Source organism: Bombina bombina, unplaced genomic scaffold (genome assembly GCF_027579735.1).
Source record: "Bombina bombina isolate aBomBom1 unplaced genomic scaffold, aBomBom1.pri scaffold_942, whole genome shotgun sequence".
Classification (NCBI taxonomy): domain Eukaryota; kingdom Metazoa; phylum Chordata; class Amphibia; order Anura; family Bombinatoridae; genus Bombina; species Bombina bombina.
The window spans coordinates 62,527-88,429 of NW_026512843.1; the positions used below are offsets into that span (position 1 = coordinate 62,527).

The window sequence follows — 25,903 nt, forward strand, 5'->3', positions numbered from 1 at the left end:
ACAGATAAGAATCTAAAGCTTCATGCATCTCTTTCCATGGTGGGGAATTATGAATCTTGTTTGGGTAGTAATAGAGAGGTAACATGTAATATTAGCTAATATTGGACTATCACCCTCAATCTTACATTTTTTACTGGGTGTGTGTGAACATATTTAATAATTCTAGATGGGTATATGGGGGACACTTACTACCACTAGATGGCCATGCTAAGGGTTATGAGACGGTAAGATTAAGTAAATGGAAAGATAAAATGGACTATCTGGATATAAGTAGACTCACTAAAAATAAAATCAAGCAATTTGTTTTTATTATTGTCTAAAGATATTAGGCATTGTCTCACAGGTCCTCTTTAGTATATTAGTTTGCCACATGGGTATGGGCCCTATACCCTGAGGCACAATCCTTTATATTCCAGTAGTAAGTTAAGTCAAATATATAACTAGCACATTAAAATGCCTTTTATTTGCCAGTTTCAGAATGATATCGGTTTGTTATGTCTGCCTCATAACTTTGCATGATACAGTAAGATGGCTCACCATAATAAACACTAAGAGTGACTGGTGTTATTTACCCTTCTCTATCAAGTAATCTTTTTCATATATATTGAGGAATATGTTTTAACATAGAGTGAAAAATATTAACGTAGCTTGTGTCTAAGAGGGTAACAAAATTATAACACATTATACAACAGAAATGTTCTAAATCAGCAGAGAGCAGTTCTGCTGTATATCAACTTGTATGATACATAGCTGCAAATTTCTCAAGTCTCATCAATAAGTGCCAGTCTGGAGCATCGGAATTTTGGGAGGCTTATAGTTAATGTCTAACACAAATGGAGACCTCCTATAATCATTTATAAACTCTCCAAGAGATCTATCCAACTCCAGCTTTCACAGCCATTAATGAATAGGGAGTCATAGTCTGCTTGACCGGAGACACGTGTAGAACATAGCAGACACTTTGCAACACTTTATATTCAGCTGCTGTAGCTGCTATGATTGCAAGATGTATTTCTCTAAGAATATCACCTCTCCCTTTTGGAACTTGGAGGACCGCCTGTGCTTTGATCTCATCTGAGGTTGTGCCCAATACAAAAGTGTATGACTCCTGGCATATAGTCAGACCCTCTGCCTCATTCAGATCACCATGCCTCTCAGTCTCTATAACTGCTAGCACATTCTGTAGCGTCTCTGGCCGAGTCTCTTGCTTAGGGTATTCTGTAACTGCTGTAAGTATCAGGGATTCTAGCTCTAGGAAATGCTTTAGGATCAGCCAGGTTACCTCGGTTTCCCATTTATTGACGGCAGCCATGTTCTGTAGTATCCTAGTCTCTCTGATCAAGTTATGTAGGAGAGAGCCTGCATGGGTTTAGCATAAGCTTATGATCTTGGGAAGTCTCTGGTTGTGTTACTGGGTAATCTTCCAATGTGAGGATGATGTGGGGTTTAGTGGGGCACCGTTGTTGCAGCCTTGTAATTGCAGTTCCGTATTTAGGTGAATCCAAAATGGCGACCGCAACGTGGGCACACTGAGCTCATATGTTGTGGGAGCTGTATATTGCACTCGATCCTGCTGCGGGCATCGCGCCTAAGGAGAGCGTTTTCACTGTTAGCTGTCTGGGTCAAGGAGGTGGTGAGTGCCCAAGCCATTGGGATTATAAAGGTGCAGTTTTTTTAATAAAAGTGTTTTCACTTTTGTCTGTCCAGTGAATATATCTTAGCTATGGAGGACTAAGGAAGGTTCCGTTCCTTCTGTACTGATTAATAATTCCTGTTTATATTGTGAGGAGGCCATGGTTTGCCCGCCTGCTCAATTTTGTTCCATTTGCCTAAGCACTAAACGACTGCGACGTGGGCACCCTGAGCTCATATACTGAGCCTGCTCATCCTCGGGAGTATGTTTTGTAACAGCCCCGCTATCAGGGGCAGTGGTAGTGGCCCGTCGTATGTTGCTCTCCCAGCGCACACTTGTGAGTAGATGAGCCGCCACATGGGTAGGAAGATGGCTACACTCAGGCGATCTCCTTACTGTTGGCATAAAAAGTGTAGTTTATCTCTGCCTCAGGAGACTGTCATTAGTCGGGATTTGTTGGCGTCGATTCCCTTTATCTGTCACACACCATTTCAGCTTTGGTGCTGAGTCTAGAGGTTGAACAGTCAGGTTTATAATAGGACTAATTGCGGAGCTCAAGTAATATGCGAACACTCGGCTTCTAAGCTTGCTCCACCCCTATTTATAACTGCTTTAATGTGAGAGTTTTTTGGGCTCATAGACCTGTTTGTGCTTTTGGCTTGGAACAAACAGGTTTCACTTTCGTTTTTGAGTGTTGCGCAGCTTATAATAGCTTAGCGCCTTTTTGATATCCTATACCTCACGTGACCGGGTGCGTTTTTTTCATTTCCTACGATCCTGCTGCGGACATCACTCCTAAGGAGAGCGTTTTCACTATTAGCTGTCTGGGTCTAGGAGGTGGTGAGTGCCCAAGCCATTGGGAATTATAAAGGTGACTTTTTTTTAATAAAAGCGTTCACTTTTTTCTGTCTTTCTGTGAATATATCTTAGCTATGGAGGATTGTGATACTACATTAGAAGGTTCCGCTCCTTCTGTACTGATTAATAATTCCTGTTTATATTGTGAGGAGGCCGTGGTTTGCCCGCCTGCTCAATTTTGTTCCATTTGCCTAAGCACTATTCTAAAGTCTAAGAAGGGAGACAAGCCTGCTAATACTCATAGCGCTATTAGCCCCTCTGAGTCGTCTACCTCTCAGGAATCTGGGTCCCGAGAGATTACTACTCTTTCTACACTACCCGCTCCACATGCAGTTCCCCGCGGCTCAACTAATCCTCCATCTGGAGGGGACTTTTTTCCGGCGGACTTTACCGCGCAGTTACAAGCGGCGGTGTCTGAGGCCCAATTTATCTGGTATAAATTATGTTTCTTTTACAATAGTTTCACCAGCACAGTGTCTGGTTTGTTTATCTTATTGTTAGATTCCTTATTTTATTTTCTATTTGGATAAGACATTTTATCTGCTTTTTTTCAGTCAGGACATTGTAGGTCATTTTCTTTGTCCTATTTCTATTTTTAAAGAGCATTTTAATTTGTTCTCATCTACATAATATTTAAAAGATCATTTGTCTACTTATGGATCAGACAGCTACAGTTGTTACTTTAGCTTCCTGGTTAAAGTTATCATTAAAGTGAAAGTCAATCCTAGCGTTTCAGAAAGCTAGGATTGACCATTGGGACAAATAAAAATGGGACTTTCATTCATGAAGTAAATACTTCATGCAGAAAGCTCCTTTGTTTCAAGTGTTCGCCGCACTGAGCTGCTCAGGCAGACCACGGCAGAACGCTGTTTTGCTTGAGAGGTGACGTTGTCACCTATTAGCCAATAGCCATGTGGAAAATCTGGTTTGGCGCCCTGTGAAGCCGGATTTCCCGCATGCTATTGGCTAAGAAGTGAAAACGTCACCTCTTAGCAAAACAGCGTTCTGCTCAGTGCGGCGAGTGCTTGAAACAAACAAAGGAGCTTTCTGCATGAAGTATTTTAAACTTCATGAATGAAAGTCCCCTTTATTTGTTCCAATGGTCAATCCTAGCATTTCACAAACGCTAGGATTGACTTTCAGTTTAAGTATAGCTCTAGGGGAAACAGGACATTTTCTTCCAGAAATTTTACAGTTTTTTTCTACTACATTAGTTCCATTTTGGGGGTGTTTTTTTATTTTAAATAAGGCTTTTAGTTATGTAGATTGCACAGCATCAACTTGGTCTTCTTTATTAAAGGGACTGTCAACCCAAAAAATTTCCTTACTGCTACAGATAATGTTTACTAAGATAAATATTTCAAAATGTAGCGCAATTTTGCTAAATATACTGTTTTCGGGAAAAATTACTTACTACATGTCCCTCTGGAGATTTGAAATGGCCGCCAGCCCCTCCTCTATTTCGTCATAACCCTTTTTCCTTCATTCCTCTTCTGCAAGAAACTTCTCGTGCCTCCGCGTTTCCGTTGTTTGCGCATGCGCAATGCGCCGATTTTAGTGACCTTTTGAAGCAGGAACTTAAAATAACCGCTCAGTATCCTAGCGGTTTCTATATGCAGCGGACCAGTTGGCTTCTCTTCATCTACCGCTGCATATAGAAACCGCTAGGATACTGAGCGGTACTGATGATCCTGAATTCTGCTAATATGTATCAGAATATTTGTATCAGAACAAAGGGCTCAGTGATGAGAAATGTCTATGCAAAACCCAGACATACATTTCTGTGAGGTTTCCAAGATATGAATTAAACGACTTCTCTGTGATACGGCTCTCGCTGTAGTTGCCAAGGGCTGTTTAACTTAGTACTTGTCAGTGCCTTGTTAAATAATTTCCCAGTCTTGCTGCTCTTGCCAATAATTTGCCAGTCTTACTACTCTGGCCAGATCTGTTATTCATCGCATCCCATTGGATTTCCAATGAATTTACAATAAAAGATCTTTTAATGCAGTAATTTACTGGTTATTATTTTTCCCTTGTGGGAGCATTTTTTAGGAGTGTTTTCTACAGAAATGTATTTGAGCTCAGCTCTTTGGGGATAGAAATAAAGAGACTTTTGTTTCTCCTTATTTGTACATTGTGTCTCCATGAAATAGTTTATTTTTATGTCCTGATTTGAGAATAAAATAAAGGGTTAAATGCTTTTAACATAAATTGATTTTTTTTTAATAGTATTAGGTTCCAATCTCAGCAAGAATGGTCATTGGACTCAGGTTATAAATAAATGTTTTAGAATGTTTTGCAACTTCCAGGAATATTTAGGTGCTGTATATCACTGAAGCAGAAAGGAATGTTTGCTGAGATCTGTCTAAAACATTTATTTCAGTAAATTGTGTGTCTTTTATTTTACATGCAGGTTTCTGAGAATATCCGAAAATACTTTTGAATGTTATAATAATAATAATTAAAAATCACATTTCAGAGAAGAGGAAATTAATATAACAATGCCGGTTACACAAGAAACCTCTTATCACTGCATTCCAATTTTGCTGCAATATCCCTTTAACCTGAGTCCAATGACCATTCTTGCTGAGATTGGAACCTAATACTATTAAAAAAAAATCAATTTATGTTAAAAGCATTTAACCCTTTATTTTATTCTCAAATCAGGACATAAAAATAAACTATTTCATGGAGACACAATGTACAAATAAGGAGAAACAAAAGTCTCTATTTCTATCCCCAAAGAGCTGAGCTCAAATACATTTCTGTAGAAAACACTCCTAAAAAATGCTCCCACAAGGGAAAAATAATAACCAGTAAATTACTGCATTAAAAGATCTTTTATTGTAAAATATATTAAAATATTCATAAATGTAAAGATCCCTACGCGCTAGGCATATCTATGTATACTGTTGTTCTGCTTGTGTATATAGAGTTGCCCATTAGAAGATGAATACCGGGGTTTTATACAAAACTTGAATTGATTCTGGTTATAAATATGTTCAAATTTTCTTTGTCAATATAAAAGGATATGAAAGTAATCAGTATATTGGGGGTGTAGATCTATTGTAATGTAGTGTGTTTATAAAGGCTGCTATAGCTCTCGATCAGCACCATGTGCACGTACCTAGTGCCAATCTATAAATTAGCCTGGGCTCCTATTGGTAGGTACACACTATGTAGTATCAATTAATGTGCATGGGGAAAATAAAAAAAAATACAAAAATATCTGTAATCACAGATTGCGTTCTCATCAAACATCTTTAGGATAGGGTGATGAGCACAACTTTGTCATTACAACGCTTTGAACTTTGTGTGGTAGACATAAACATGATTAGAGAGCTTACATGTGTATCCAAAACCATGAAACTACTTTAAGAAATATAAAAGCCTGGTTTCGGAATATCTATATTGAATTGTTTTACTTATGCAAATGCAACACATTTTGCTTAGTGAAAAAAATAACAAAAAAAATGTGCATGGGGCACACATAACAATAAGCCTCCATGTAAACTCAGAGATCAGCAGTGGCATGGGCACGTACTGCTGATGGCAGTTGTTGGGTAAAAACATTTTTGGTTAATGTGTAGTGTTCTTAGTTGCTGTGTTATAGTGTAGCCCCGGCATATTAACTGTTATGTCCTATTAACATGTATTGGAAATCCAATGGGATGCGATGAATAACAGATCTGGCCAGAGTAGTAAGACTGGCAAATTATTGGCAAGAGCAGCAAGACTGGGAAATTATTTAACAAGGCACTGACAAGTACTAAGTTAAACAGCCCTTGGCAACTACAGCGAGAGCCGTATCACAGAGAAGTTGTGTAATTCATATCTTGGAAACCTCACAGAAATGTATGTATGGGTTTTGTATAGACATTTCTCATCACTGAGATGAGATGAATACAAATATTCTGATACATATTAGCAGAATTCAGGATCATCAGTACCGCTCAGTATCCTAGCGGTTTCTATATGCGGCGGTAGATGAAGAGAAGCAAACTGGTCCGCCGCATATAGAAACCGCTAGGAAAAGGTCACTAAAATCGGCGCATTGCACATGCGCAAACAACGGGAACGCGGAGGCACGAGAAGTTTCTTGTAGAAGAGGAATGAAGGAAAAAGGGTTATGACGAAATAGAGGAGGGGGCTGGCGGCCATTTCAAAACTCCAGAGGGACATGTAGTAAGTAATTTTTCTTGAAAACAATATATTTAGCAAAATTGCACTACATTTTGAAATATTTATCCTAGTAAACATTATCTGTAGCAGTAAGGAAATTTTTTGGGTTGACTGTCCCTTTAAGTCCTACAGTCTTAGTGACTAATAAAGAGGTGCCTGACTTAATTTTTGTCCCATATCCAAATAAGCTCCCACAGCACCATAGATTGTTTCAAAGCTTTATTGAAACCTACAGGTCCAGGCCATCACAGGCCTGTATGTTCCAATAAAGCTTTGAATCATTCCATGGTGCTGTGGGAGTTTATTTGGATATTTGACTTTTGTGGGATGTGTGTAGTTAACCTATCCCGGACATGCACATGAGAGTTGATGAGGTGCTGTATATTTCTGTACTAATATTAATTTTTGTCCCACCTATTTACTCGTGGACTCCACAGCTTGGGTATTAGATGCCAGGAGTAATGTCTTGTGGACTCTCACCACCTTATGAAAGAACAAAATATCACTTACCTGATAAATTATTATTTTTTACATGGTGGTGGGAGTCCACGAGACCTGCCCTCTTTTATTTTCCAATTGGCGGCAGTTTATTATGCACCTCATTTACCAAGCTTTGACCTTTCCTACTTGTATTATTCCCCTTTTCTTGGCTATACGTTGGACTAGGATATTATAGAGGTGAGATGGATTAAAACCTTCTAGAATGTTGTGTATCTTTGCCCCCTCCTAGTGGCCAGGAGTTGAAACCCAGGAGTAATGGTTCATGGATTCTCACCACCATGAAAGAAATTAATTTATCAGGTAAGCATAAATTTAGCTTTCCCTTCCTTTCAAGAAAGAGCTTCCCTAGCTCAAATCAAAAAGCTATTATCAAGATCCCAGGAGACAAGAGCTCTTTCACTCCACAAAGCAAGGAGCAGATTACCTTGTCTGCTATGCCTTCCATCCAAAGCAATTACATCTACACTCTTCAGAGTTTGATGCTCTTGATTTCCCTTGGTCATTTTCTTACCCTTCCTTCTGGACCCCTGTTCATCATCGAGACCATAACCTCAACGTTAAAACCCTTCAATACACACCCTTTGAGGCCTTGCTTCTCTTACCCATTAATCTCTTTATTTGTTAAAAAGGAAAGTAAACACTTAGGGCAGGATTACAAGTCACGAAGCAAATCAATTACGAAAGCACAGCGCGTTATGGCTTTTTTGCATTTAAGGTTGCGCAATCGAGAAGACAAATAGAAAAAAAAAACCACAAAAACCCTAATATGTTGCGCAAAGCCTTTGACATATTCTCATCGAAAAGTGTACATGAAAATTAGAATATTTCATATCGCGAAAATGTTTTCGTAAAGGAATATGTTCTATTTATTTATAAATAAATATGTATTTATATATGTGATGATTTTTGGACAGATATATCTATTTATGGCGAGATATATATATGAATAAATATATCTCTATATATCTCGAGATCTATATGTGAATATCTTTTTGAAAATCCCTCTCAGATATTGTTTAATGTGCATAAGATTGTAATGTAAAATATTTTCATTATCTTCCTAGTTAAACATATCTCTATACATATCAATGCATATTTCTCTATGTATGTGTATGTATGTCAATGTAAAATCCCTGCATTTTCTCTAACACCCAAGATCGCCTATCTTTGAGCCCTTATAACTTTTGTGTGCAATCCTTTTTTAAATAATATTCATTAGACAGTGTTAATATGAGTGTAACTGTACTTTGTAATGTATTTTGGAAGTGTTTCGTGAAACTTTTATGTTGCGCAAAACTGTTAACTATAGCTCTTCGAGCGTGGAAAGGATTGTTGTATAAAAGGTGCATGCGCAATCACGATTTTTCAAAACTTGTAATAGCTGCGCAATGGAAATTGGTTGCGACAAGACCATATCGCGCATGGAAAAGTCATAACGCGCGACTTGTAACCTTGCCCTTAGACTGTATATAAAATGCTTAAATTGATAGTAAATCCTAGCGTTTGTGAAATGCTAGGATTTACCAGTGGAACAAATAAAGGGGACTTTCAGTCATGAAGTATAAAATACTTCACTCTGAAAGTTCCTCTATTTGTCTGAAGCGTTCTCCGCACTGAGCTCCTCAGGCAGCCCAATAGCGTTCTGCCGTGGGCTGCATGAGGCGCTCAGCGCGGCGAACGCTTCAAATAAAGGAATTTTCAGCATGAAGTATTTTATACTTCATGACTGAAAGTCCCCTTTATTTGTTCCACTGGTAAATTCTAGCGTTTACGTCCATTATAAAATTTGCTTTGTTCCTATAATATTCTTTATTAAAGAGATACTTAAGTAGGTGTCTGGAGCACAACATGGCAGGAAATAGTGCTGCCATCTAGTTCTCCAGACATGTGCACGCTCCTGAGCTTACCTCCCTGCTTTTCAACAAAGTATACCAAGAGAATGATGATAATTCTATAATAGAAGTACATTAAAAAAGTTGTGTAAAAATTGTATGCTGTATTTGAATCATGAAAGAAAATTTTGGGGGTTTCATGTCCCTTCAAAGGACTAGTAAATACAGTAGATTTGCATGATAAAAAGACAATTCAATAGCACTTAGGGGTAGATTTAATAAGCAGCTTATGCTGCATTCTACGCCAGAAGTTTCCGACTCGCCGAAAACGTAAGTTAAGAAGCAGCGATTGTGAGACCGCTGCTCCTTAACTTGTCAGTCACTTTTTAGGTGGTGGACTGCAATTATGCTGATCCGATCGGGATGATTGACACCCTCTGCTAGGGACCAATTGGCCACGAATGTGCAGGGGGCGGCATTGCACAAGCATTTCACAAGAAATGCTTGTGTATGCTGTCGGCATTTAGCAATGTCAGGCGGACAGGATTTGCTACAGCGAATCATGTCCGACCGGCAAATGGTAAATCTACCACTTAATCTGAACATCAAATGACTAGAAGATGTTTTTCTGACAAATGTCAGTTATGCCTTTTTCCACTCATGTATCATGTGATAGCCATCAGCCAATTACAAATGCATATACATATATTCTGTGAATTTCTGCACATGCTCAATAGAAGCTTGCAACATATTGCACTTACTAGAATTAAAAGAAAATGACAAATGACAATCACAAAACAACCCTCATCTCTAAAACATACAGGTTATGACTCTCCGCTAGATAGTTTTCACCGTATATTGCCTGTTCGTATTAAAGATCCTCCGTAGTCTCCTGCCACCGACCGGCTGATCACCTTCAGATTGCAGGCTAGTTGCTATAGTAACTTCACCTTACACTATAAAATGTACGTTTAACGTCTGCACACCTTGTCTGTGATCACCTCTTGGGTACTTAGCAGGGATGAGCTGTTCATTTTCCTGTAATTTAGGAGGAAGCGGTTTCTTCTGTATGAAGTTACAGTATGTGTAGGGCGCGCAAACTGCAATGAGAACAGCCAGTAGTGAGATCACTCACAGCCTCCACCTAAGCCCCCTGGTTATCCAGAATAAATAGTCAAATTGAGCTGTTCTACTCTACCTATACAGACAAACCAACCACCTATCTTAATCGGAGTAAGCAAGCACAAAAGAAGGTTTTAAGACTGAAAAGGTAGAATTGAGGTCTGATGGACCTCAGCAATGCTGCCCTGGTTACTGCTCTAGCAGACATGTTAGATGATCATTTTCGGCGCCTAATGCATCACCTTAAGCTTGAATGGGAAAGCATAAGTAGCATAGCAGATCAGGGAGAGAGAAAGTCGCTGCTAGACCATGTACAACCTAAGAATGAAGCTATGCAAAACTATCGGACCAAAGTGGATGCTCTTTACAATACAGTGAGATGGTGGAGAAAAAGGAACAGGCATGTTATAAATCTGCCCCAGTTACAGGTCATCAAAACATGGAGGAGACCTTAAGTATATCTCCTGATCATGGAGCAGTGGCATCGGTCCTTGCCACGAGGCAGCCAATCGTGGTGGGATTGATGTCTAACTCTACATTAGTTAAAGCTCCTGTGGACTATGGCCTCCGTGACATCTATCATACACTGAACCAGTGGGTTCATAGACAGTTGTTATGGGAGCAGAAGATGAAAAGTGCACTGGGAGCAACATCATACGAACGTAGACATCTTTTAACAGGGACTGCCTATCTGAGACAACTAAGCTCTGCAAACTTCTCCTGTCTGGTTCTTACAGGATTAATCTACAAGCAGAGTCCAGTCTTATTGACGCTTGTGACTATTGTAGGTTCTGAGCTATTGATGCGAACTTCTGGCGCAGGTTGACTGCCTTTTGATATATCTCTGTGAGAGTATAATAGCAATACTGATGTTCTTTGATAAAGTTATGGATTTTTTTTTCTCTTTTTTGCTTCATTTATTTACTTGTTTGTTGAGACGAACCGTAAATTGCAATGATGAATGTTCGACTATATGAAAACTATACATTTGAGATTGCATATACCACTCATAATTCATGCTCCATGCACATAATATGAACAGATAGGCAATGATTTATTTTATTTTTTTGCTGCAAGTATATTTCCTCTGTCTAGTAAATATATATTTAGAATGTATCATCTTGCTAGTTCCTGCCTTTAGATATATCACTTCAGGGGATCATTTATGCTTTTATTAGGTATACGAAGCTTAGGGTACTATATCTTTGTAAACAGCTCTCTAACTTTTAGCTAAACAATTACAACAACCTATATAGTACTGTTATATATTTTGATGTTTCAGAAATGGGATTTGCTTATGTGGTTCATATGTAATCTCAATCTGGGGTACTATACACCTATGTCCCACTCTTCACCTAGCTTATATAAATAGATTGAGGTGTGGAATACTAGTTACCATAAATTTATAATGAGATCATTGTGATACTCTCCCTCTAGTGCTCTATAGCATATAATGTGTACCTGCAGAGTGGCAAGATCCTGGATTTGTTTTATGTACCCCAAAATCTATTAAATAGGCCTTTTCATGTAATTCTCTGTTAAAATGAGCTCCTAGTCAGTACTTGGATGTCTGTTCTATAAATACCCTGGGATATAAGCCATACCGTCTTTTGTATCTTGTCCCATATCATGATACCCTGGGTACTTATGACATTTTATATTCATTATATGACTCTCTCTAGTAGGGTTGCACCAATACTACTTTGGTTCAGAACACTGGATAGCACTTTCTGATAGGTTGCTACATTTAGCCACAAATCAACGAGTCTACCCAGGTGCTGAACCTAGAATGGACCGGCTCTTAAGCTTTCATTCCTGCTTTTTCAAAAGGGGATACCAAGAGAGCGAAGAAATTGTGATAGTAGTTGTAGATTGGAAAGTTTCTTAAAATTGCATACTATGAGGCCTATTTATTAAAGGTCTGTCGGACCTGATTAGGTCCGACAGACCTCGCTGAATGCAGATAGCAATACGCTCTCCGTATTCAGCATTGCACCAGCAGCTCTTGTGAGTGCGGATCAGGTCCGCAAGACATTGCTGAATGCAGAGAGCAATACGCTCTCCGCATTTAACATTGCACCAGCAGCTCACAAGAGCTGCTGGTGCAATGCCGCCCCCTGCAGACTCACGGCCAATGTGCCGCCAGCAGGGGGTGTCAACCAGATTGTACTCGATCGGGTTGAATTGTGGCGATCTCTGTCTGTCTGCTCATGAAAGAAAAAAATGTGGGTTTAGTATCCCTTTAACAAATAACTAGGTACCAAATAGTCTTAGCAACCTTTTATAACTCCCTGCATCTCTATTGGTGCACTTTCAGTTGCAATGTAATTTCCATATAGACTTCAATGCCTGGGCTATGTTTAGTGCTACTGTAGGAGAACCCCACTCCGCCTTCAGTGCATATATTTTTACCTGAATTTTGCATATCAGCAGCCAAAGTAATAAAAAAAAAAAACCTGCATGGTGCACTTTATTGTTAAACTGACATCCTAGCGCTGCGGAATCTGTTGGCGCTCTACAAATAACCGTAGCATCAAACGTCCTTACTGATAAAAGAAACACATAGATTAACACGCAGAGATGCTTCTGTTCCTTGTATTCTAATTGCTAGATTGTCTGTTATACTGCTAGTTTTCATCTTGCACAATTATGCTCAAAACATACTGTACTCTGAGGAACACCCTTAGCTTATATAATTGCAGGAAGTGTTCATAGGACATATTAAGTTAATTCCTATGAACACTCATCCTACAATTATAGGACTAGATTTAGATTACATTTGATTGGTAAGCTTTACCAATGCTCTGTTCACATTTCCAACTCCATAGACTTTACTAGAGTTGGACATTTAATGAGAGCATTGGTAAAGCTTACCAGTCAATGTAATCTATCCCATAGTGTTGTTCCCCATGATTAAACACTACACGGTTATATTTTTAACTGTATTGCACTTTTGGTTGGTTGGGATTTTACATTTGTTGTTAATATTTTATTTATAAACCTGTTCTGTGAAATTTCTTCAAGTTTTTACAACTTTGTGACAAGCAAAACAAACTGCTTTATTTTATGTCTTTTGAATTACAGTTCTTCATAATTATAAAGTAGCTATCTTAAATCATTAGTCTGTATTGTGCTTGAGAAACGGTTACATGACATTTAAAATAAAATTTAAAAAAAAAAAAAAAACAGTAATTGGTATTGGCAAGTATTTGAAGAAAAGAAAAAAAAAAGTATCGTTTATTGTATTCCGTCTTTAAAAAAAAAAAAATTGTATTAGTGCAACCCTACTCTCTAGTTAGAGTAATACTTGATGTTTCCAACATATTGATGTTCTAGAACCTAAGTAATTTCTTGGTTACTAACATACAGTGGATATAAAAAGTCTACACACCCCTGTGAAAATGTCAGGTTTCTGTGATGTAAAAAAAATGAGAAAGATAAATCATTTCAGAACTTTTTCTACCTTTAAGGTGACCTATAAACTGTACAACTCAATTGAAAAACAAACTGAAATCTTTTAGGTAAAGGGAAATAAAAAAAAACTAAAATATGGTTGCACAAGTGTGAACACCCTTTTATAACTGGGGATGTAGCCGTGTTCAGAATTAAGCAATCACATTCAAAATCATGTTAAATAGGAGTCAGTAAACACCTGTCATCATTTAAAGTGCCTCTGGTTAACCCCAAATAAAGTTCAGCTGTTCTAGTAGGTCTTTCCTGATATTTTGTTAGTCACATCCTACAGCAAAAGCCATGGTCCGCAGAGAGCTTCTAAAGGATCAGAGGGATCTCATTGTTAAAATGTATCAGTCAGGAGAAGGGTACAAAAGAATTTCCAAGGCATTAGATATACCATGGAACACAGTGAAGACAGTCATCAAGTGAAGAAAATATGGTGCAACAGTGACATTACCAAGAACTGGATGTCCCTCCAAAATTGATGAAAAGAAGAGAAGAAAACTGGTCTGGGAGGCTGCCAAGATGCCTACAGCAACATTAAAGGAGCTGCAGGAATATCTGGCAAGTACTGGCTGTGTGGTACATGTGACAACAATCGCCCATATTCTTCATATGTCTGGGCTATGGGGTAGAGTGGCAAGACAGAAGACTTTTCTTACAAAGAAAAACCATCCAAGCCCAGTTAAATTTTGCAAAAACACATCTAAAGTTTCCCAAAAGCATGTTGCAAAAAGGTGTTCTGGTCTGATTAAACCAAAGTTAAACTTTTTGGCCATAATTACAAAAGTTGTTTGGCACAAAAACACTGCACATCACCAAAAAAACACCATACCCACAGTGAAGCATGGTGGTGTCAGCATCATGCTTTGGGGCCGTTTTTCTTCAGCTGGAACTGGGGCCTTAATCAAGGTAGAGGGAATAATGAACAGTTCCAAATACCAGACAATATTGGCACAAAACCTTCAGGCTTCTGCTATAAAGCTGAACATGAAGAGGAACTTCATATTTCACCATGACAACGACCCAAAGCATACATCCAAATCAAAAGGAATGGCTTCACCAGAAGAAGATTAAAGTTTTAGGATGGCCCAACCAGAGCCCAGACCTGAATCCAATTCAAAATCTGTGGGGTGATCTGAAGAGGGCTGCGCACAGGAGATGCCCTCACATTCTGACAGATTTAGAGTGTTATTGTAAAGATGAGTGGGCAAATCTTGCCAAGTCAAGATGTGCCATGCTGAAAAACTCATACCCAAAAAGACTGAATGCTGTAATAAAATCAAAAGGTGCTTCAATAAAGTATTAGTTTAACGGTGTTCACACTTATGCAACCATATTATTTTAGTTTTTTATTTTCCTTTACCTAAAAGATTTCAGTTTGTTTTTCAATTGAGTTTTACAGTTTATAGGTCACATTAAAAAGGTGGAAAAAGTTCTGAAATGATTTATCTTTGTCTCATTTTTTTACATCACAGAAACCTGACATTTTAACAGGGATGTGTAGACTTTTTATATCAACTGTATATAATTTATTTGAATTGTGGTTCCAAAGTTAAATGCCTTGATATTATATGACTATATTATATTTCATTTCCTCCACTGGATGGCGGCATTAATCCTTGTGAAGGTCCACGAGAGGCCTCTAGAGGAAGTTTAGCGTCACTAGCTTCTATGTTGTTGGAAAAAAAGTTTCTATCTAGTCATAGTTCTTACATGGTTGCAGCTTACTATTTATATCTAGAGATGATTTTATTTTTTAAAAACAGGACAAAACAGCAATGATATCCTGAGTTAACAGACAGTGATAATTGAGATTATACATTTTTCTTCGTTCTCTTGTCATCTTGATTTGAAAAAGCAGGAATGTAAGCATAGGAGCCGGCCCATTTTTGGTTTAAAACACCTGCTGATTGGTGCCTTCTTAGCACACTTTCTTACAGACCAGTGTCCTGTCGAAAACTCAGTCGTTGAAATCTCCAATTACACCCGAACCATTCATATGATTGGTTGTGCATCCTATACTTCACTGAGACATGGGCCAATCAGATGGGCACTAATTCAGCATTAGCACCTACCTTCACTAGCTATTTTTGCCTCCGCCTGGCGAGTTCAAGGAAGGCGAAACCCCCCTTGTAAACCTCCTTCCCCATGGTTCACTTTGGGTGGATGCCAGAGGATCGGCAGGGGGTGGGGATGCTAACAGAAGCAAAAACAAATAGTGAGAATGGGATGATATTTTAAGTGTATATGATTATGTAAGAATACATTTATAACCCAAGTACAGATCCATATTGTCTAGCTTTAATTAGCACTACTTTTTTTCTAACTATGTGTCGCTATAGAACATAACAGGTATTGTAAATTGCAATGTGTTTACTCTATTGTATGTTAAAATAAACAAAAAGCACCCCGAACTCAGATGCAGCTAAACACAAAATGGAAGACTAAAGCTTGTCAAAAGATACAGTTCTAGCAATATAGCCAGTAGTCTGCAAATAGGCTGGGAGTATGGATGTTAAACAAAATAATTGAGCTGGAGAAATGTAACACAAAAGTCTATATTATTAAAGATTATAAAAAGTGTTTATTTTGAAATGATAAAATATATAAATAAAAAGTAAAATCAATATTTAAATAATTTTGTTGTAAACATGTAAAACTTAAAATCAGATTGGCATGAGTGGGTATCCTAAGTAATTAAAATACATAAAGTGCAGTTAATAAAAGTAAAAAGGCAAATTAAATTTTACACAATGACAAATCACTGGTAGTCAAGACTGTATACAAAGGTCATATGAAGGGCAGAGGAACATATTTTTGGGTAGTGGGGTCCTTGTGATAGTATTATAAATTTGATATAGGGTTGCACCGATACCAATACTAGTATCGGTGCCGATACCAAGTATTTGCACGAGTACTTGTACAAATGCACAGATACCTCCACTTTCTACCCATATGCAATCTTGTGGCGTTTTCAAAATGCATGTTCCCATTTAATTTTAAGCTGAAGAGACTAAACTAAAAATTGTTCACTTCTGTTCTGCCAATACAAATTGCCATTATTTGTATTATTGTAGTGGAGATCACTGTACCTCGCTCAGACAAACCCCTGAAGTACTGGGCAGTTAATAAACTGAGGTTTCCAGCTCTGGCTAAAATGGCACAAAAATATCTTTCTGCCCCATGCAGTAGTGTGGAAAATGAAGGACTGTTCAGCTTAGAGTCAAACGTCCTTACTGATAGCAGAAACCGACGTATAGCTTAACATGCAGAGATGCTTCTGTTCCTTAAGAACTTGTCACTAACTTTCGAAAAATTATTCTAATTGCTAAATTGCCTGTTATACTGCTGGTTCTCATCTTGCACAATTATGTTCCAAACATACTGCACTCCGAGGAACATCCTTAGTTAGCTTATATAATTGCAGGAAGAGTGTTCATAGGACATATTAAGTTAATGCCTATGAATACTCATCCTACAATTATAGGACTAGATTTTGATTACATGCGATTAAGCTTTACCAATGCTCTGTTCACATTTCCAACTCCATAGACTAATGTAATCTAGCCCTTAGTGTTGTTCCCTATGATTAAACAGTAAACTTATGATTTTTACTGTATTGCACTTTTAAATTTGTTATTTATGGTTAATATATTGTAATATTTTTATTTATAAACATGTTCTGTGAACTTTGTGACAATCAAATAAAACTGTTTTATTATTTCATACTGTGTTTTGAGTTAGTTCTTCATAATTATATAGAAGGTATCTTAAATAATTAATCTGTATTGTGCTTGGTAAACTGTCAAAAAAAATAAAAAATAAAATATAGGTAATATGGTATTGGTGAGTATTTGCAATTTAAAAAAAAAAAAAAAAAAAAAAAAAAAAAAAAAAAAAAAAAGGTATCGGTGCAACCCTAATTGGATATATGACAAATATGCTACTACTATTCAATGGAGGGGCTTCAAAGCAGTCTTTACTTGTTTAATATACAAACACAAAACATTGTGAGAGTGAACAGTTATGAAGCCAAGCTTCTGTATTGGCACAGTTTAATCTCAATACTGAAATAAAATCATATTATATTTACACAAACACATGTATCTGCTACATTGATTGTAATACCCTTGCTACACGTAACATTTAAAACAAATACAGCATAAATAAAAATAAATACAATCCCCTTTTAGGGTCCAGTGCAATTTTGGATAAATACTATAGCAGTGTTCTGTATTTTCACTTTTAGTCTACATTCTATTTAGTAGTGAGATAGGGAAAAATACTGCAATGTGTATTAATCTCAAAGATTAATGTATAATGTCCATATACAGTACACTATTCATTTTTCTTCGAGTGAAGCTTCTTCCAGACTTTTGCTCTGTGTAAGGGTTCCAAACAATAGCTGATTGAAGCTTGGGATTCAGCAATACGCCTCTGGAAGCGGCAGCGATCTCTTGCATACTCCTCCCATGGTCCTTTGCGAGCCTTTCTGTATGCGTAGTCCCAAGCCACCATTGAATGCACAACAACAGTGGAAGAGAAACTAACCTGAATAGAAATACACATGATTAAAACCAAGTGAACTTTATTTTTCAAATCCAGTTAACAAGATTAACCTAGTACATTTATGCAGGTTTTGAATGAATTACAAAACCAGTATGCATTAAGGTTATAAAGCGATACACAAGCAACCTATCCAAACTAGTATCAACACTATTTATTGAACGTGTGTGCTGTTTTGCTTTAAATTCCTTCAAGCAGCCATTGGTTCCCTTAAAGTATAAAGGTATAGTATAATAAAAAAAAAAAAAAAAAACAATATACAGACACACACTTGTATACAAAAGGTCTATATATTTTCAGTAGTCTGATTTATGTTCAGATCCAATGCTGAATGTTCCAACTAATTTATCCTAAATGTATTAGTTTTTTGGCTAAACATTAACTGGTTGACATGAAAGGTAAAACATGATGTAGCATGAAGGGCGAAACCTGTACTAAAGGTTTTAAAATGTAATTACACATTGTGCGATTCATTTTTTACAGGTGGTTATAAAAATATTTGAACCAGCACTCAAATGACTAAATACATTGTGATGTTATGTCTGCATATTTGTACTACTTACAATGATTCTTTTAAGATGAACAGCTGCTACTAAATACCTTTACAAATAAACATGTAACATGACATACACAACTCAATATTTGACACAAGAGTGGCCACATAGTTAGAGCTAATGTTCTGTAAGAATTCTCATTTATGTCTAGCTGGCTAACAAGCTTAGATTTGCTGGGCTGAAGATTATTATTTTTTTTTTTAGTTTATAGAAAAGAAAAATAAACACTTAAAATGATATAAAATGTATCCCTCTTGAAATTGCATAGTTTATGCAACTTAGTCTTATTTCAGTGCTTTAGAAATTAGACTTTGTAGATATTTCCATTTAAAGGAAATTCAAAGAATATGCCCATGTCATACAACTCCTATGTAAGCAAGTCAGATGACTGGTTGCTATGGCTGAGTCAGCTAGGTCCCACTCTTGCTGGTTGATTGCTACATTAGAGATTCTTACTCCCTCATAACTATCATTTCAGACAGTGGCATCAGGTCCCATAGGACAACTTATGCAACAAGATGAAACTGAAATAAAAAAATAAAAATGAAGTACTTACTCTTTTAGTGCATTCAGATCTCAGATTATTTGACTTCTCAGTATACTTTTCCTCTGGTTCATCTTTGTCTTTGCAAGTTATTACACATTTGTGTGTAGGCAACGTTGAGAATGAAGATGATAGGATTGGTTTTCTTGGAGTAGACTTGACTCTACTAATTTTATCAAGGTCATAGTTTTCGGAGAAGCTAGGCCAAGATGAAATCTCCTGGCATGCATCAAGATTTTTCTCTGAACACTCTATTTTTGTTATCTTTCTTTCTACTGAATTTTTTGGACTCTTTGTGGGCATGGCAAAGTTAAGAGGATTGTATGGATCGTTATTTTGGCAAAATGATTCCCATAAATCTTCATTCTCTTGGCTGTAGTCAGAATCATCTTCAGAATCCCAAGAGTCTTCAGACCAATCACTTTCTCCACAATCTGTTTCACTCTTGGAAATTGGGGTCCAGCATTCTTGCATTCCGCTATCAGTTGACATATCCTTGATAAATAAAAAGTCTTCCTCAGAATCCCTACTTTCTTTTGAATCTTCTGATTTACTTTGAGTATTATTATTCAAAGGTAAACAAACTGAGAGAATTACTGGACTCTTACAGTCCAGCAAGAGTGATTCTTCACTCTGCCTCCTCTCCATGTTGTGGCTTTCTAGAGCCAAATGCTTAACTTCATCAAGTGGTTCCATATTATTTTCCTCAAACGCTCTTTCTTCCAAACTGGTGTATTCTGAAGTTTCTGCTGCCAGAAAACTGCAGTGACACTTAATAGGTGTCATACAGGTGTTAACATTTGTACTACAAAGGAATCTGTTTTTTGATGACTTGTAAAAAATGTCATTAGTCATCTTCAGTGTTAATAAAACACCTAAAACTGACCAATAAATACACAATAACTGTTTGAGGACCTGTCTCAGAACAAATGCTGGAAGTAGCTTCCAGTAACACAGTCTCTTGCTCATCATCTTATTGGCTATGGAAGCCATGGACTGCATAATTCTAGCAGCCATAGTAAGAATGACCATAATTGCACCCAGTTCACTGTGTACAGTGAGCACCTCAGAAGATGCTTTATGTGGTTCCAGTTGAAAAGCTGTCCCACGATACCAGTAGATCACAGGATAGGTGGAGTTTCTGTGATATGTAAGGAGGTTGAGGTAGTTAAGACCCATTCTCTCTTGCAATCTAGAGTGAGAAAGAAAATGTATAAGTAATCAGGCATTAATTATCCAGAAGTAAAAACAAACATGCAAGACAATGATTTTTTATTAATTTATACTACAGCTTAAAAGGGACAGGAACAAAAACAAAATACATTTAAAAAAAAACACTTTTGAACCTTAAATTCCAGTCTCCTATGGTATTGAAATAAACTCTCAAAGTTTTACAGAAATGATCTATTAGAATCTTCTTTAATATTTATTCACAACGCCTGTCATGCGCCTAGTGGGGGGTTGTGACCGAGGTAATAAAGGTTTACTTAATGACCAGAGAACAATGGAAAATAAACAGGGGGGAAAAAAAAAAAAAAGGTGGTAAGGAGGACTTCAAGTAAATAGAGCATTATATAAGGTATTCTCTCCCTACAAGATCAGCCCATTGTATTGGACTGTGGTTTCAGTAAGCAGGAACAGATATTTAATAAACAAACAAATGCACAAAGGAACAATTTCCCATAAATTTTAAACTCTGCAGCTGGTAGAACAAGTATAAGGAGACACCAATTTTACAGTACACTGCCCCTTTAACTTAAACTACCAGTAACATCACATCCTTGAGATAACACTCACTAACAATAAGGTGAAGATTGACATCCAGAACTTTTTACTCCATCATTTAATGTATGATCTGATTCAACCAATTCTTTATATGGCAGTGTGCTCAGTGTTCTATAAAATGCATAGAATGTCACAAAGATAGCTCACTGGACTTTATCAAAAGGTAGCAGGGGGATAAGGAAAGAATTTACTTAGGTGGGAAACTAGGGGAAGGATTGGGGAGCAGAACACACATAGGGGCCTGTTGGTCTAAACCTCTCTGGCAAGATGATCTAATACTTCTTGTCAGTACCGCAAGGTCCCTCAGATTTTTAAAAATGCATATGTGGACTTCTGGGTGTGAAGGAGAGACACCTACATCACAAAAGAATGCTCAAAAAAGCCCCAAAGATTTGGAGAGATCTTTCCAGATGCCGCCTAGTTTTTGTTCAATAGGCCCATAGCGAGAACCTGTATTTGTTAACCAATATGTCTATAGTGCATCATCCACAAATCAAACGGCTTATGGCCTCTTGGAAAATAAAACTAGAGGCAAGCACTGCATGCATGTATATATACTTACACAGGGACGCTAAAGTAAGTAATATTACACATTCTTATTATTACATCATTATGTCACTAGTATCAACCATTCAATGCCTGGGATGTGAATTAGTCTATCCTACAGACTAACTTGATTTAAATTGTATAGGAGATATTGGCAGATTTGCTGACCAAGTGATGAGGGGGGTCCCATTGTACCCAGTCTGTACATGTGTGTAGAATAAGTACAATCCTAATGCTGGGGAGCCTTTTATTAAAAAGGACAGTCAAATCAAAAAAAAAAAAAAAAACACACCTCATGTTTCAAATAGGGCATGTAATTTAAAACAACTTTCCAGTTTACTTTTATCGCCAATTTTGCTTTGTTCTCTTGGTATTCTTAGTTGGAAGCTAAACCTAGGAGGTTCATATGCTAATTTCTTCGACCTTGAAGGCCGCCTCTAATCTAAATGCATTTGATAGTTTTTCACCACTAGAGGGCATTAGTTCACATATTTCATATAGATAACATTGAGCTCATGCACATGAATTTACTATGGAGACAGCTCTGATTGGCTAAAATGCAAGTATGTCAAAAGAACTGAAATAAGGGGGCAGTCTACTGAGGTAATTAAAGAGGTAAAACGTGTATAAATTATAACTGATATGCAAAACTGGGGAATTGGTAATTAAGGGATTATCTATCTTTTAAAACAACAAAAATGATGGTGTTGACTGTCCCTTTAAAGTGATTGTAAAACTATTCTCTAAACAATATTTGTAATTAAAAAAGTAAATGGGCACTTTCATTAATCAAACTCAATGTAGACACTAAACTATATAAATCACCTTTTCATTTTGTTATACATTCCACCCTTCCTCCACATGCAACGCATAATCTATTTCTGTGTAAAATGACAAATCAAGCTATAGCCAAATTATAACACGCCCCCTTTGGTGCCCAGCAAGTTAAGAGCAATGCCCCCAGTTTTGACGCCAAAGGGGGTGCGTTATGATTGGCTACAGCATAATTCAACATATTACAAATCACTTTAATGCAGGTCTTTCATCTTTCTATCAACCTATCTATCCTCAAAATCATTATACAGAGCAACATTTATACTATTACTTACTACCAAATTATATTTGTGGTTGCCCCCCCCCCCAAAAAAAAAACGCACTAAGGCCCTTTGTTGAGTAGGTTTGCTACTGCTTAGTACTAAATGGCCTTTTATGGATTTCCTGCGTGGGGCCCTGGGAGGAGTGGGACAGGCTGCTTGTTTACGTTTACAACAAAATGATGCAACACTGAGACTGATCTGACTCTCTACGTAGTACCCTCTGAACCGATTAGTAGATGACTAATGGATTGATTAGTAGATGACTAATGGATTGATTAGTAGATGACTAATGGATTGATTAGTAGATGACTAATGGATTGATTAGTAGATGACTAATGGATTGATTAGTAGATGACTAATGGATTGATTAGTAGATGACTAATGGATTGATTAGTAGATGACTAATGGATTGATTAGTAGATGACTAATGGATTGATTAGTAGATGACTAATGGATTGATTAGTAGATGACTAATGGATTGATTAGTAGATGACTAATGGATTGGTGACTGGATGTGCGTTACTACCGTGACTAATATAGCTTACACATCCCCGACACAGCCTGCATTATAGGATTACACATTGTTCCCGAACAAGTACAGCCGAACTAACGAGGTTATTGTAAAAGCAATGATTTAAGAACATTAAAACGGGTAGTAACGTGACTAGCTATAATAAAATAGAATGCTTCTTACACCTAGCTGCGATATATCGTTGTCTGCCTCGTAAATCCGATGGTATAAACCAACAGAGACTCGTTTAAGGAATATACTAACAATCACGATGATGCACAAATCACATTACTTACCAAACTACTACACTTATATAACGCCGATCCGTAAGTCAACCGGTGAGGAAGGCGCTCCAGCAGAAATTAGTAGTAGTTTCCTGGGCTGGGGAGTCCTGGATATCCCGGGAAAAGCAAACAAAGTAAACAACAGGGTCTGCTCTTCTTTCTTGTCTCTTGATCAGCATACAGCGCATTTTGAGAGAATCCTCTAATAAATCGCTAGACTCACAAATCATTACCTAATATCAATAACATTTGTAATACTTTAATAAAGGGGAATAAGGAAATCGCCCTGTGCGATCTGTTTTATAAGATTGCTGAGACCTACGTAGTTCGTGACTGACCAATCAAAAAAATTGGCAGGTGTGGCTTTTGGTTTTATTTTCCACTAAGAGCTGCGGGTTAGTTTCTCTAGCGATACTGTTGCTAAGGTGAAACGTGCCCAACGTCACACGCTCTTCTTAAAATATGCTGCTCTACAGGAACATAAGAGGAGCTACGTGATTACGTCGTGAGAATAAACTCACCCAGAACTGACTGGAATTTACGTTCAGGACGTGCAGTACTTCCTATTATGTAATCTATTATGACAACCAGTTAGTTTCCCGAAGTGGGAGGGCTGGAAATCACAGGGAAACTGAATTCCGTAAATGGAAAAACACTGATATGTTAGTGCATAGCACAGGTCACAAATCACATTTTACAAACGTAGAGTGTCTGCACTTTGTAAGTTTTATTTTTTTTAAAGTACTGTTTAGGATTTTTTATTTTAATTGTAATGTAGTATTTTATTATTTTATGTAAATAAGGGGTTAATTTAGGGGGTGTAAGGTTACAGGGCTTAGTCATTAAACTCATTTTTTTTCTTTCATGATTCAGATAGAGCATGACATTTTAATCAACTTTCTTATTTACTCCTATTATCAATTTTTCTTCGTTCTCTTGCTATCTTTCTTTTAAAAGCAGGAATGTAAATCTTAGCAGCCAGCCCATTTTAGGTTCAGCACCATGGATAGTGCTTGCATATTGGATGCTTACATTTACCCACCAATAAGCAAGCATAACCCAGGTTCTCAACCAAAAATGGCCCGACTCCTATTCATCACATTCCTGCTTTTTAAATAAAGATAACAAGAGAATAAAGAAAAATTGATAATTGGAGTAAATTAGAAACTTGCTTAAAATTGCATGCTCTATCTGAATCATGAACGAAAAAATATGGGTTTAGTGTCCCTTTAAATTAGTTATTTGCGTTGTGGCAGTTGGCGGTTTAGGAGTTAATAGGTCAATTAGGTTTAATGCGTTGTGGGGGGTTGGCAGATTAGGGGTTAATATTTTAATTACGTTTATTGCGTTGGTGGTGAATGGCAGTTTAGGGGTTAATCAATTATTTAATTTAAGATGTGAGGGAATGACAGATTAGGGGTTAAAAGATGTATTAGGTCATTTGCGATGTTGGGATTGGCGGATTTAGGGGTTACTAATTTTATTGTGTAGTTTTTTGTTTTTTTCTTAATACTTTGTGGGGGCGGTTATTTTTTTTTTCTTCTTAATACTTCGTATGAGCGGGTTTTTTTTTGTTTTTTTTTACTACTTATTGCGGGCGGTTAGTTTTTATTTGTTAATACTTATTGCAGGCGGTTAGGGTTTTTATTTTAACACCTATTGTGGGTGGGGTGGTTATTTTTTTTTTTTTTGTAATGCTGCCTTTGCTGCATAAAGGTGAATACTTTTGGCTGCGTCGCACAGCCAACATTCCTTTGAGGATGCATGCGCTACTGGCGACACGGACAGACGCGTTACAAACGCAATTATAGTATAGATAACTGTTTCCTTTAATAGGATTAAAGGGGCTATCTCCTTTAAATTGAATCCCTTCAATACCCATCTCCAGTTTTGCATAACCAGCACAGTTATACACGTTTTACCTCTGTGATTACCCTATTGCTAAGTCTCTGCGGACTGCCCCCTTATCTCAGATCTTTTGACAGATTTGTACTTTAGCCAGTCAGGGCTGACTTATAAATAACTCCACTGGAGTGAGCACAATGTTATCTATATGGTACACATGAACTAATGCTGTCTAACTGAAAAACTGTCAAAATGCACTGAGATAAAGGCAGCCTTGAAATGGCTTAGATATTAGTTTGAGCCTACCTAGGTTTAGCTTTCAACAAAGAATTCCAAGAAAACAAAGAAAATTTGATGACAAAGGTAAAATGGAAAGTTGTTTAAAATTGCATGTGCTATCTGAATAATGAAAGTTTTATTTTGACTCAACTGTCCTTTATATCAGATTATACAATAGTAGTTTGAAATGACCTGTAAAAATATATTCTTAGCATATTTCTTGAAATAAAATATCCTGTTAAAAATGGTGTATCTGTACATACACTCCCAAGGGGTGTCTCCCTGCAAGGGAACTAAACAGCAAT

At 37.2% G+C, this 25,903-nt stretch overlaps 1 protein-coding gene across 1 annotated transcript; it reads right to left on the bottom strand.

The window, feature by feature from the left end:
* Positions 1–16,148: 16,148 nt before the first annotated feature.
* Positions 16,149–23,748, bottom strand: LOC128644551 (uncharacterized). Its single transcript, XM_053697126.1, has 3 exons — positions 23,487–23,748; positions 19,264–20,443; positions 16,149–18,138 (listed from the first exon to the last, which is right to left on the bottom strand). Exons 2-3 carry the CDS (start codon positions 20,428–20,430, stop codon positions 17,926–17,928), a joined length of 1,380 nt encoding a protein of 459 aa, XP_053553101.1. The 5' UTR covers positions 20,431–20,443; positions 23,487–23,748; the 3' UTR covers positions 16,149–17,925.
* Positions 23,749–25,903: the final 2,155 nt, after the last annotated feature.

Excerpts from the sequence above, each read along its gene's own strand:
- LOC128644551 (XM_053697126.1), bottom strand. The coding sequence starts at position 20,430 with ATGGGTCTTAACTACCTCAACCTCCTTACATATCACAGAAACTCCACC. Across the intron at positions 18,139-19,263 it reads GATCTGAATGCACTAAAAGA|GTTAGTTTCTCTTCCACTGT; the intron begins GTAAGTACTTCA and ends ATTTCTATTCAG.